Source organism: Gekko japonicus, unplaced genomic scaffold, assembly GCF_001447785.1.
Source record: "Gekko japonicus isolate JY-2015 unplaced genomic scaffold, Gekko_japonicus_V1.1 scaffold169, whole genome shotgun sequence".
Taxonomy (NCBI): domain Eukaryota; kingdom Metazoa; phylum Chordata; class Lepidosauria; order Squamata; family Gekkonidae; genus Gekko; species Gekko japonicus.
Window position 1 is genome coordinate 494,108 of NW_015161951.1, and position 14,108 is coordinate 508,215.

General features: G+C 44.2%; 1 protein-coding gene across 3 annotated transcripts in view; it reads right to left on the bottom strand.

Annotated features, from left to right (window-relative positions):
• The window catches only part of ASUN (asunder spermatogenesis regulator), a 74,161-nt gene that overhangs the window by 29,543 nt on the left and 30,510 nt on the right, over positions 1-14,108 (bottom strand). For all 3 annotated transcript variants that reach the window (XM_015429447.1, XM_015429446.1, XM_015429448.1), the window contains 2 exons: positions 13,015-13,099; positions 9,402-9,491 (listed from right to left, as the gene is read on the bottom strand). In XM_015429447.1, the coding sequence (XP_015284933.1) occupies positions 9,402-9,491; positions 13,015-13,099 (175 nt within the window). The remainder of the gene's footprint in view (positions 1-9,401; positions 9,492-13,014; positions 13,100-14,108) is intronic.

Consider the following 14,108-nt stretch of genomic DNA (forward strand, 5'->3'; position numbering starts at 1 on the left):
GCATTCCTGAATGACGGGTCTCTGTCAGGAAAGGAATAAAGAGGACAGGGCATAGAATGTCCCATTGAGGGGCAAGGCCAAATAGCCTAGGCCTCCACTCAGAGTATCAGGGATTTGGTCTCGGTTAGTCAATTAAAACATAATTGCAGTGCATTCCATGACTATGTGGCGTGTTTGCAGTAAAACAAAAGACAAAAGCAAGGTATGTCTAGGTGAAAGTAGTGGTATAACTAACTAATTTTGCAGAAGACCAGGAGCTACTGGGAAACACATGCCCACAGCTGTGTCTCCACACTACAGGGAAGAAGACATCTGAGAGACATCTGAGATGACACTAACTTCTAGAGGCTCAGAGTCAAAAGAAGTGCTCTGAGAAAAATGCAGTGCCGAGACCACCAGAATAATACATATTAGATATGTCTCAGAAAGAAAGAAAAACAAATCTGGAGATCCTCTGAAGGGTGAAATATACAGCAAAAAATACAAATTCTGTTATGGTGTCACATATATATATGTAAAAATGCCAGAAAATGCAGCTGTGGAAGCCAAAAAAGCTTAGTAAAATAAGGACTGACTAAAGACTAAGAGAGGCATTCAGTAAGATAAAAAGGATTGCGTAGAAAGGATCAACAATCACCCATCAAAAGAGCAGGGGAAAACAATATAGCAGCCTCACATGGGCTACCCTAGTTGCTGTGCGTTTTGTAAAACAGCCAAGGCATAATCCAAAATGAAGGAGAATGCTGGAATTCTACCACTGGGAGCTTCCATCTGCAATGGCAGAGGGACTCTCTGCAAGAATGGTAGAGAGGTCAATGAATAAGACAGCAAAAGTTTAGACTATAAGATACATAATTAGAGCCTAAATATAAGCCTTCTCAGGTGCATACCAACACGTATGAATCATTTGAAACTGCACCTGTTTTCTGTCCCTGGGATAGTATTAAACTGAATATTCTACTGGGAGTCAGGCAACCTCCCCTCAGAGAAGAGGATGAGGAAGATCCTGGATCAGAGTCCACAAAGTGACATAGGTGCAAAAAGAATTGTAGGAAATCTGGTGGACAAGACAGCAGACTAGAGATTTTTTTCTTTCTCTTCTAGAGTAAATCACCATAGAGGAGAGATGAAAGAATTTACAGGATTTTTGACAAGTCCAATTACAAGAGACTTTTTCAGTAGAAGATGCCAAAGATAGAACTTGGCATTTTGCACACAGAAAAAACTGTGTGCACAACCCTGAGCCATTATGTTATGTGAAGGAGGGGAAGAAGAGGTGACTCTTAAGGATCTGACAACAAGCCTGTTACCCCCTCACACACACACACACACACACACACACACACAGTGTTGTCCAACTGTATTGAAGAATTTGGATTTTAAAACTGTAATTCTGATTTTATTGTCTATTTAATTGCTTGGCCAGGGAAGAAGCAGGATATAAGTTGAATGAACGAATGAATGAATAAATAAATGTATAGTATCTCTGTGGAGCCTCTTTTTTCCCTCCCAACGCTAATTCCTAGCATGGACTACGGCAATATAAAAAGATTACCTAGATTAAAGGAACAGATCTGTAATGTACATCTGTCATGTACATCACCAGCATAGGCTGAGAGATACCTCTACTGAGGCTGCACCTCGGCAGAGGCAAAGCTAACCCAGCTGAGCTCTGAGAAGCAGCAGAAGACAGAGCTGCTGGAGGGGTGAGTGTTTTTTATTTCTTTTCATCTGAGCAGATTTAACTGAGGATACTGTGTGGGAGGATAGTGTTTGGGAGTGTGTGGGTGAGTTTTAAGTTGTTGCAGAATCCTGGCTGTTTGAGAAAGGGTGATTTGTTTGACTGTAAATTGAATAGCTGCTGGCCCTGCCCTCTGCTGGGTGAGGCTTCTATTTAAGGCTGCACCTCCCCAGAGGTGTGAGTCAAATGGCTCTTGACCTGTGGCTCTTAGTTGACTCTAGGGGCTCTGTAAGAAGCCCAGGAAGGACCAGAAAGTCAGGGCCCTAGTCCCCTTGTGTTCCCAGTAAGGTAAGTAGACTTTCCACAAGGAGAACCACATAAATATGAAGGGTATTAAAAGGGGGATTATATATAATTATTTTTAAAAAGCAATTATGAAGACAGAATACCAGCAGGGGGTTGGGGGCTATCCAGTGTTTTGCATGGAATGTTGCATGTATGACTATCTGCCCACTGGACAGAAATCTTGGTTGTGTGCCTAGTGCAAGGAGCTCCTGATCTCAGAGAACAAGTTTGCATCTTTGAGGCCAAGGTGGCTGACCCGGAGAAGCAGAGACAGTCAGTTAGGCATATGAAGAAGACTCCTGTGGACTTGTTAGATATGTCCCACTCTGAAAATGGCAGCCCTGCTGCTGTCAGTGACAGAAAACAGGGCACTGTGCTGAGGATAAGGGGAATGTGCCCTCAGAAGGGACCTCTTCTTCAGTTGGTGAACGGGTATCCTTTCACACCAAGGAACCATCCCTGGGTAGTGAGGGAGAGGGGCTCTTGGTGGTGATTTGATCCTTAGGCAAGTAGACAGCTGGGTGGCAAACGCACGTACTGACCATATGGTGACTTGCCTGCCTGTGTGGTTAACAAAATAATGGAAGCTGTAAAAGGTAAGAAGGATTCCTTTAAGTGGTGGAAAGCTAGTCTCAGTGAGGTTGATAAATGGGAACACAGGCTGTGGCAAATAAAATGCAAGCCTATGATCAGGCAGGCAAAAAGGGAATATGAGGAGCATATAGCAAAAAACGTAAAAACCAAAAATAAAACTTTCTTCAAATACCTTAGAAGCAAGAAACCAGCCAGGGAGGCAGTGGGGCCCTTGGATGACCAAGGGGTAAAAGGAGTACTGAAGGATGATAGGGAAATGGCTGAGAAGCTAAATGCATTTTTTTTTGCCTCTGTCTTCACTGTGGAAGATGAGAAGTGCTTGTCCACTCCGGAACCGCTGATTTCGGGAGGGGTGTTGAAAGACCTGAGTCAGACTGAGGTGACGAGAGAGGAGGTCCTCTGATGGATAGACAACTTAAAAACTGATAAATCTCCATGCCCAGATGGCATACATCCAAGAGTTCTGAAAGAACTCAAATGTGAACTTGTGGATCTCCTGACAAAAATAAGTAATCTTTAATTAAAATCTGCCACAATTCCTGAGCACTGGAAGGTAGCTAATATCACCCCCATCTTTAAAAAGGGTCCCAGAGGAGATCCGGGAAATTACAGGACAGTCAGTCTGACATCAATACCGGGTAAGTTGGTGGAAACCATTATTAAGGGGAGAATTAGTGGGCACATTGATGAACAAAAACTATTGAGGCAGACTCAGCATGGGTTCTGTAAGGGAAGATCTTATCTCACTGTCATAGGATAAAAGGACAAGTCCTCTTGTGGATCAAAAACTGGCTAATCAATAGGAAACAGAGAATGACTGTAAATGGACAATTTTCACAGTGGAGGTGGTAAGCAGTGGGGTACCACAGGGCTCAGTACTGGGTCCGATACTTTTTAACTTGTTCATTAATTATTTGGAGTTGGGAATAAGCAATGAAGTGACTAAATTTACGGATGACACTAAATTGTTCAGGGTGATGAAAACTAGGGAGGATTGTGAGGCACTCCAAAGGGATCTGTCAAGCATGGGCGAGTAGGCGTCAACATGGCAAATGGGATTCAATGTGGCCAAGTGCAAAGTGATGAACATTGGGGCCAAAAATCTTAAATATAAATACATGTTGATGGGGTCTGAACTGGCTGAGACTGACCAAGAGAGAGATCTTGGAGTTGCAGTAGATAACTCACTGAAAATGTCGAGTCAATATGTGACTGCAATAAAAAAGGCCAATGCTATGCTGGGGATTATTAGGAAGGGAATTGAAAACAAATCAGCCAGTATCATAATGTCCCTGTATAAATCAATGTGCAACCTCATTTGGAATACTGTGTACAATTCTGGTCACCACACTTCAGAAAGGATATTATAGCATTGGAAAAAGTACAGAAAAGGGCAACTAGAATGATAAAAGGGTTGGAACACTTTCCCTAGGAAGAAAGGTTGAAGGGCTTGGGGCTCTTTAGCTTGGAGAAACGACAGCTTAGGGGTGACATGATCGAGGTTTATAAGATTATGCATGGGATAGAGCAGGTAGAGAAAGAAGTACTTTTCTCCCTTTCTCACAATACAAGAACTCGTGGGCACTCAATGAAATTGCTGAGCAGTTGGGTTAGAACTGATAAAAGGAAGTACTTCTTCACTCAAAGAGTGATTAACACATGGAATTCACTGCCAGAGGACATGCTGGCAGCTACAGGCATGGACAGCTTCAAGAGGGAATTGGATAAACATATGAAGCAGAGGTCCATCAGTGGCTATTAGCCATAAGGTATATAGATAGGAACAATGGGCCGCGGCGGCTCAGAAGTTAAGACGCTCAACTGCAGACTGGAAGGTCTGTCACTTGGCAGCTTGAGACTCTAGTGCTGTGTGACGGAGTGAGTTTCTGGCCCCAGCTCCTGCCAACCTAGCAGTTCGAAAGCAAGAAACTGCAAGTAGATAAATAGGTACAGCTTCAGTGGGAAGGTAACAGCGTTCCATGCGCCTTGGCATTTAGTCATGCCAGCCACATGACCACGGAAATGTCTTCAGATAGCACTGGCTCTTCGGCTTGGAAACGGAGATGAGCACCGCCCCTTAGAGTTGGATTCAACTGGCTTTCGAACAAGGGAAACCTTTACCGTTACTATAGATAGGTACTCTTGGTCTGGGGCAAGTGATACTTTGTATTCTTGGTGTTTGGGGGGGGCAATAGTGTCCTGGCCCCACTGGCTTCGCCTATGTTCTTATGAGCTCCATTCAAAGGGAATAGTAAAAGGCCATATTGACCTGCTGATTCACAACTTAAAGGGAAAGGGTGATAGAGAAATTCCACTTCCCTTCCAGGGTTAAGTTTACAGCACTCACTCTCTGCAGTGGTTTAATTAAAGATGGTGTTATTTAACTTGTAGTCCATCAAGAACAATAGAGATGACCGGCTTCCGGTTTGGACTCTGTGAATGGCGATCGCATCTTCGGGGAGCTCCCGAAGTCGATTCGCCCACGCACGGCCAAGGGGGGGATCCGCACAAGTGGAGACCCTAAGGAACCTCAGGCAGAGGATCCGATCCGGGGCGCACAGGGGATGTGCCTCTTTCCCGATCGGATGGTCGGAAATTGAGGCTCGCCCCATGCCCCAATGGCCCTAGCCGTGGCAGTGCCCCACACGGGGACTAGCAGAGCCGCCGGTCGTCACTGGGTGATCAATCGGACAAGCGTTTAAGAGGAAGAAAATTGGCCAAAACTGTGAGTTGCCGGTCGGAAACGGGGAAAAAGGAGCGAAGCGCACGCCCCCCCCCCAACGAAAAAGTGAAAGGGAGGAGGGGGAAATCCCCCCCCAAATATAACAGAGACCGATTTAACAGGAGAAGAGGGGGGAGCGAAATTTGAAAGAAGCAGTGTTACCTTTTGGTGAATTGTTTAAAGAGAGGCAGGAAGATATATTTGCTAGCTGCGCGGCACGAACTTTTAAAAAGTAAACAATAAAACAAAGATGTCGGGGCAGTAAAAGTTTCAGGAGAAGCCGGCAAAGAAGCTGGGAGGAACTTCCGGTGCTAGCTCCCGCCCTTTGGAGCCAGCTGTCACTCAACAGGAGAGTGATCTTCTGCTCCCTCTGCTGGAGCAAATGCAGAAAATCAATCAAACGTTGACAAACATGGAAAGTGTTCTCAGCAACCAGCAGACACAGTTGAATGTTACAGCCAAGAAAATGGAGGAAATCGCGCAAAAATGCCTGGTCTCAACAGAAGACACTCAAAAGGTCAAGAAAAAGGTGGATAAAATGGAAAAACACCAAGAAATGCAAGACAAAAAGTTATTGATGCTTCAAATGGAAAAATCAAATTTGACTCTTCGGTTTCAGGGCATCAAAGAAATGGAAAAAGAAGATCTCCGAAGTATCTTAGCGGAAGCCTTGGCAACACTCACCGGCTGGGAAGCGGATAAAATAAGCGAGGAAATGGATCTGGTTTACAGAGCCTATTCCAATTTTACAAAGATGAATAACCTGCCGGCAGAAGTGGTAGTCAAGTTTACAAAGCAGAAAGTTCAGGATCAAATACTGAGAGTGTCATCTTCAATGCCCATGAAGATTGGAGAGCAGACAGTCAGGATTTTGAAGGATGTTCCATTTGAAATTCGAATGAAAAGGAAAGCATACAAAGGACTGACCTTATTCTTGCAAAACCATCAAATTAGCTATCGCTGGTTGATTCCAGAAGGACTTATTTTCAAGTTCAAGGATAAAAGGGAGAAGATTGACTCCATTTTCAAAGCTCAAGACTTTTTGAAGAGACATGCCAGTTCAGAGGAGGCAGCACTCGCCAAATGGGAAGAATTGGACAGTGACAGAGACAGCGGCTCGGAGGGAGAAGTTAAGACTCCGGAAGATGTTGGAGCGGGAAAAGGCTCATCATACAATCTGAGAGATGTGAAAGGGAGGCAGCCCAAATAATGAAGAATGGTTCAGAATGCGCAAGAAAAGACTTTACTAACAATAAGCCAAAAGGACACTTCTAATATATTAACAGTATTGTTTTTTTTACAGGTTAAGAGGAAAGACGATGGACAACTCACAGAAGAAGCCAAAAGAAGATCTGTTTAATACTAACAAAAGATTAACATACTAATGAAAGTATCACCCAATCTTTTCTTAATCCCACTATATACCCTCCTCCTTTCTGATATTAAAAGCATAAATTCTCTCCTTTTTAGGAGAGTCAATTAAAAAAAAAAGAACAATAGAGATGACCAATGGAGTCAAGCATATTTTTGCTAAAGGATTGTAGCAGAGGCTGTAACATCAGCTAATAACTACAGTTTGCACATCAGAGACTTTGTCCCATGGGGCAGCTGTTTTGAGTAAAAAAGCATAAGATATCCTTTAAAAAGATGGGTATGGAGTGTATCTTACTCCCTAACAAGGACTCAAAGTGCCTGATAACATTTTATATTTTTCCATTTCTTCCTCAGCAGAACCCTGCGAGCCAGGTCAGGATGACAAAATGTGATGGCCCAAGTTCACAAACAAGTTTTCAGACAAAATAGCATTTGAACCTGGGTCTCCCAGATCCTAGCCCAACACTGGCTTGCACAACAAATGGTTTCACATAAGAGTGACTCCACAAACAGTCTGAACCCAGTAAAAGTAAGAGCTCTCTTCCAGAAGCAGCAGTGAAATTGAGAACCCTGGGGACAGTCAGTGCCATTCCTTGGTAGGAAGAAGAGAGTGTGGGAATACATGAAACCGACAGGGGGAAATTGCCTCCAAAAAGATTGGGTTTAGAGGTGCAGGTTTATCATTGTTACTGGAAACAGCATCAGCTACGGAGCCCCAAAAATCATTGAGGTTCCAAAGTCTACCATGGAACCAAGAGGAAAGGCTTGAAACAGCTGAAAAGCCCCTTAGGATTAAGTTTCAGTGCTGCAAGACTGCAGCAAGGTGGTGGACCGAGGCTGCTGTGTCACTGTGTCAGCTTTTAGAACTAGGCATTAGCAAGAGGGCTTGGAGTTAAGGTCAACAGAGAACTGGTTCTGACCCTGGAACCAAGGTAGTCTCAATAGAGTGAGCAGTAAAATAACGCTCACAGGCCTTAAGCGTAACTAGTCTGTTGTTGCCCAATACAACTAACAACAACACTACAGGGGACAAAGAGCTCCAGTCAAAACAACAAATAAACAGCACAATACCCTTCTGATACATAACACCTCTCACAAAGAGCCACTTAGAACTGCAACACTCTGTTAACCCTTGCCTCCAAGGATTTCACTCTGAAGCTGAGGGCGACCAGGAAAGGCTTCCTTTAGTCAAGCATAGCTATGCCTTTAAAAGAGGCTCCGATCAAGCCACGCCTCCAAGCTCAATCTGAGAAAATGCAGAGAGGGGCAAGGTTTTCTTCAGTCAGGCACTGTCTGCCAGGCCACACCTCCAGCCTTCTTCCTTCCAAAGGGAGAGAAGGGGGGAGGGAGTTCTTCAATAAGGCATCCTCTGCCAGGCCACACCTCCAGGCTTCTGGTCCTATTGGAGAGAAGCCAGGGAGGGGAGGAGGGAATCTTTCAGTCAGGCAGTCTCTGCCAGGCCACATCTCCAAGCTCTCAGATCTGAAGCCAGGAAAAGGAAGGGATTCCTTCAGGCAGGCAGGCTGCAGCCTCTGTCAGACAACACCTCCAGGTTTCTCCCTTCAGAGCAGACAAAGCCAAGAAGGTAGAATGTGCTACTTAATTCAGGCTGGCATACAGCCAAAGCCTTTGAAAAAACCCACTGAATCTGAGGCTCTGTCACACCACACCTCACCAGGGAGGGGAAAGTTGCCTTTATTCAGGCTGGTATGCAGCCAGAGACTTCAAAAAAGAGCTCTTCTGAGTCCAGCTCTATCAAATCATGTATTCAGGGGAAACTGGTAACAGAAAGAGCAAGTAGCTCAGTTGTGTGAACCCCTAGGCATGTAAGGCACAGAGAATGGGCGTTTATCAGCACCATTTTAAAGCCACAGTTGGCACAATCCTGAGGAGGCCCCTTTTGAGCCATAATGACACAGTGGAAATCCAGAATTTTTTCTTCTTTAAATGTAGTTTGTTCTTCGTTAGAATGAATACTGATGACAAAGAGAAAACCTTTGAGTGAAAGAAATCTCCTCAGCCTCAAGAATGAGGTGAGGAAAAAACACAGAACAGCAATGGAGATCCTGTCTTCACAGTAGCAAAAACAGAACTGACGGAGTAGCGCCCCTCCTCCTGGTCGTGATCATTTTGGTGGGAAAGCACCAGAGGGAGGAGGGGCACTCCTAGTCTACTAGAAAGTATTGGAATTTTTCCCATGGCTGGCCTGTGCACACACAGTCCCAATGTGAGACTACACAGAAGCCACGACGATGAACTGTGCTGTTGTCAGCCTCCATTTGGAAGTTATGATCAACAGCATTTTAGTTTGGTGGCCACTTTGTACCTTTAAGGGCCCTGAAATTCAAAACACAGCTTGGTGAACAAGGAAATCAGTTTCAGCATACCTCAAATCTTTAGAAAAAATGGTTTGCCCACTTCTCCTCACAAATGCTTTCGATATTCATTTTCTGAAAACTGTCCCCAAATAAGGTCTATACACATTATACAAGGTGCTCAAAGTTATGAAACAAAGCAATCAGATAATTAGACTGGAAACAAATGCATGCTGCAGAATTCTCCTAGCTGTTTGCAAGGCATGTTCTATGAAGTATGGTAATGGGGGGGGGGGACAGGGGAAAGAGGAAGTGCACTATATAGTGAGCATTATGCAACTGCACAAACAGCTTCAAAACAGGTACCTACCAACACTGTTTGTTCTTGGGGTGCACCATTTCAAAGTTACCGTTTCCTTAGTTGTGCCCTCTTTGCTACTGCTACCCATATGGTTGTCACCTGTAAAACCAAATTAACAAAAAAAAAAGCATGAAGCAACTAAAAACAAATCACTATAACAGGACTGAATACTACCACCAATATCACCAATTACAAGGCCTGTCATCCATCAAGAAAAGGTTATTTCAGGAACAAACAACATTTTCAAAAATGCGATCTCCATTCTAGCCAACAAAGTCTTACTTGTCACCTTCAGGTCAACAACTTTCCTTCTTCATATGTTTCAGTTATTACCTGCTGTTCTCAAAATATGCTATTTTCAGTTCCCAGTCATTTTAACCACTCTCTCATGCTGAAATAGTTTCCCTCAACATTCCAAGCTGGGTCATATCACTCATCTTTAAAAATCCTTCAACTACGCATCTTCTGTACCAGAAATTTTGAAGACACCCAACAAAGGTCACCCCATGCCACTTGTCCTTCTCCCCTCTTCCACTGAATAATTTTTGCATTTGAATTTACAAAGGGCATCCCAGTAGAGTCCTGGACTCCTACAAAAACCTCTGTCTGCACTGACTTTTTAGCTGCAGTCATCATTAATCCACATCCTTATCAATACCACTGTTATCAGAATCATCCTAAAGTCATGAAATAATGTAGCAGGAATTCCTGTTTTTACTCAGTTTCTTTAGTACCAGGATATTAAGGAAGACAGGACACCAAGAAGAGAAGATCTGCAACAGTTCGTGTTCTCTAAAGTGCTTGATGTAAACTATATTAACAGTGCAATCTGGGGGGCTGGGAGTGCTCAGGGAGCTGACTAGTCATTATGCTGCCATATCTCTAAGATACACCAGTGTAAGTACCCCAGAGCAGCTCTGCCACTCCTGGCCACCATCACAGCCCTGTGGTGGCTGCCCATTGGTGATCTGTGGTGTAGGCTCCCATGCTGATATGGAAGTGGGTGGGCCAGGGGGTATGGTGGGAGTTAGTAGACTCCCTGATCTGTTTCAGCCTGGGAATTCCCCCCTCTCAGCGGTGGAAAGTTACATCAGCAAAAAACAAAATGCAGCCCATAGGCAGCCATGCAAATCCAAAACTGGAGTGTCCCACCAGTGGTGCAGCCCCACCCAAAAGGTCCAGAGGAGTACAGGATGCCAACTACAGGGACAATCAATCACCTTCCTCTCTTGTGGCAACCAAACCCACTCCCCAGCACCCAGCCCTACAAATTCCCAGGCCAGGTCACCCCATAATTCATTAAGTAGGGCATGCAGCATGGGACTGCTGCAGAGCTTCCTGCTGTGTGGACATAGAGGGAACAGTGTGGCACTTTGATGGCAGGAAAAGCAGAGTGGGCACTTAACACTACTGGGCAAGAACCTAGCACAAACACCCAAAAGGGAGAGCAAAATCCATACTGTGTGGCTAACGTGTCTTAATGCAGAACCCTAAAAGATACCCCCTCTCTGGAAGCTTGATCTGAAGGGGCAACTGTGCACTGACAGGTAATGAAGGGCCAGTAATCCAGACCTTCTTCACTGTTCCCCTCAATAGACTAACACAGCTATCCTTTTGCAACTATAAGTCATGAGGAACACTGTGTGTGTGTGTGTGTGTGTGTGTGTGTGTGTGTGTGTGGTAAGTAAATGAACAATTTAGAATCTCCCTCTCCCCTGCATACACAACAGTATAAGATTGTTTTGAACCCATGTGCTATGTTTATGCTGTCAATGGACAATATGGAAGATAGGGGGATATTTTACATGCCCCTCCCTTCATTGTAGGACAGTCTGGGGAAGGGGTAGCTTAGATATGAAGGAGGGGAAAGAGAGGAGAAAAACAGAACAAATGCTTTGCATTCCAACACGATTTTTACCCTCCAGTCTAACAACATGACCACATGAATATCTTAGTGCAATGATACTCAGTGGCTCAAGAGCAATATAAGGCTTTTTGACATGCCACCTATGACTCTTCTGAGCACCATTCCCTTTGTTGCACCTGCCCCATGTTACAGGAAAGTGGACAAGGCTGCTGGGGCTTCTGACTGGCAGGCCTGGTATTAGAGACAGAAGTAAATGTGGCTCTTTTATTTGATGGTCATTGTGAATGTGTCTTTTTATGAGCTGCAGAGTGAGTACCATTGTCTTAGTAGAACTACTGGCAAAAACCACCAGGTTACAAACTAGTACTGTCTGATATTCCAACTGTGTCCTCCTTCTTTTTACATCAATCCATCACTTTACATGTTAAGTATGGGATAGTTTTAATATATGCAAGGTCTGTTTGAACAATAATATAGTACACATAACAATTATATATAAACTAGAGAGAGAGAGATCAAAAATTGCACCAACTATTGGACCATTGCATTAATTTCTCATATGAGTAAAGTGATGCTCAAAATCTTACAATGACAGCTACCATATATGGAATGAGAAACGCCAGATCATGAAAAGTTATGGTTGGTTTTAAAAGAAATGGGTGTGCCTCAACATCTGATTGTTTTGATATGCAAACTATACTCTGGATAAGAGGCTACTGTTAGGACAGAATATGGAAAAGCAGAATGTTTTCCAGTTGGCAAAGGTGTCAGACAAGGATGTGTTTTATCTCCCTATCTCTTCAGTCTATATGCAAAATACATCATAAGGAAAGCTGGATTAGATTTACATGAAGGTAGAGTGAAAACTGGAAAAAAAAACATTTACAGTTTGAGATGTGCAGATGATACCACATCAGTGGCAGAAAACAGGGAAGAACTGAAACAACTACTGATGAAGCGTAAACCAGAAAGTGCCAAAGCACCATTACTGCTGAACATCAAGACGACAAAAATAATGATTCCTGGGGAATTACGCAACTTTAAGGCTGACAATGAAGAAACTGAAATTGTTTAAGGTTTTCAATTCCTTCACTCCATCATCAACTAAAAGGGAGACTGCAATCAAGAAATCAGAAGGAGATTGAGACTGGGAAGGGCAGCCACGAAGTAGCTACAAAAAGTTCCTTAAGCGTAAGGATGTGTCGCTGATGACCAAGATCAAGTTAATTCATACCATGGCATTCCCCATTACTATGTATGGGTGAGAAAGTTGGACAATGAAGACAGCTGACAGGTGTTGGAGGAGAGTTTTACAGATACCATGGACCGCCAAACAGACAAATAAATGGTTTCCAGATCAAATAAAGCCTGAACTCTCCCTAGAAGCCAAAATTACTAAACTGAGGCTATTGTACCTTGGTCACATCATGAGAATACAAGAGTTACTGGAAAGGACAGTAAAAATTGTAGGAAAAGTTGTAGGCAGTAGGAAAAGAGGAAGACCCAACATGAGATGGATTGACTCTATAATGGAGGCCATGGCCCTCAGTTTCCAAGACCTGAAGAAGGCAGTTAACGACAGGACGTTTTGGAAGTAATTAATTTATAGCACTGCCAGAACCCAGAAGCAACTTGATAGCATTTAACACACACACGCAATAATAATGCCTCCAATTTATGACATCCACAACCATGGTACTACTGTAAGCGATTTTCTGATTACACCTCAGAAGGAGTTTTACTTTTCTGTCTTACCACTTTTTAAGAAGTCTACATGTGCTTCCTTGTGATGAAGCAGTTCCACATCATAATTGGCAGATGTATTGGCATGTTGTTCTTCCTTTTAAAGAAAAAGTGCAACATATAAACAAACTTCTAAAAAAAAACAGGTTGCTTACCAGTAACTGGGTAACTGGTGATCTTCGAGTGGTCATCTGTGCATTCACACCAATGGGTTTAGTGCGCCTGCGCTGACCCAACCGGTGCTGTAGCAAGCTATGTTTCAAAGGATTTTCGCGCGGGTCCCACTGAGCATGCGCAAGAACCCCGGCACGCATGCCCAGAGGGACGGGCGCGGAGATCCCGCCAGTTCCTTCAAAGCACCGCCGCCAATCAACACCTATCAAAAAATCAGGAGCTGACAGCAGAGGGGAAGGAGGGCGGGTGGTGTGAATGCACAGATGACCACTCGAAGATCACCAGTTACTGGTAAGCAACCTGTTTATCTTCTTCGTGGTCTCTGTGCTTCACACCAAGGGGAGACTAGGGAGCCATATCCTACCTGGAGGAGGGTGCTGGCAGGATGTTCATCGCTGGGCTGAAGACAAAACGTGACGGCCGATGCTGTCATTGGTGCGTCGGACGTCGAGGGCGTAGTGCCTAATGAATGTATTGGGCGTAGCCCATGTGGCAGCTTTGCAGATGTCATGTATTGGCACACCTTTCAGAAAAGCCGTAGATGTCGCAAGAGCCCTAGTGGAGTGAGCTCTGATGGGACCAGGCAACGGCTGCTTTGCCAGGAGGTAACAAAGACGTACCAACTCCACTATCCACTTGGATAGACGCTGGGCTGTTATACGAGTCCCCAGGCGTGGTGACACATATGAAAGGAATAGATGGGGATCCTTCCTAGTTGGACGTGTCCTTTTCAGGTAGAACAAGAGAGCCCTCTTGACATCCAGTGTATGCAGTAATCTATCCTCAGCAGATACTGGATTTGGATAGAAAGTCGGCAAGAAGACTTCAGCTTGCAGATGGAATTCAGAAATTACCTTAGGCAGGAACGAAATGTCCGGGACCAATCGGATTCCGTCAGGAAGGTACGGAAAGGTAAGTGACGTCGTGCCTGA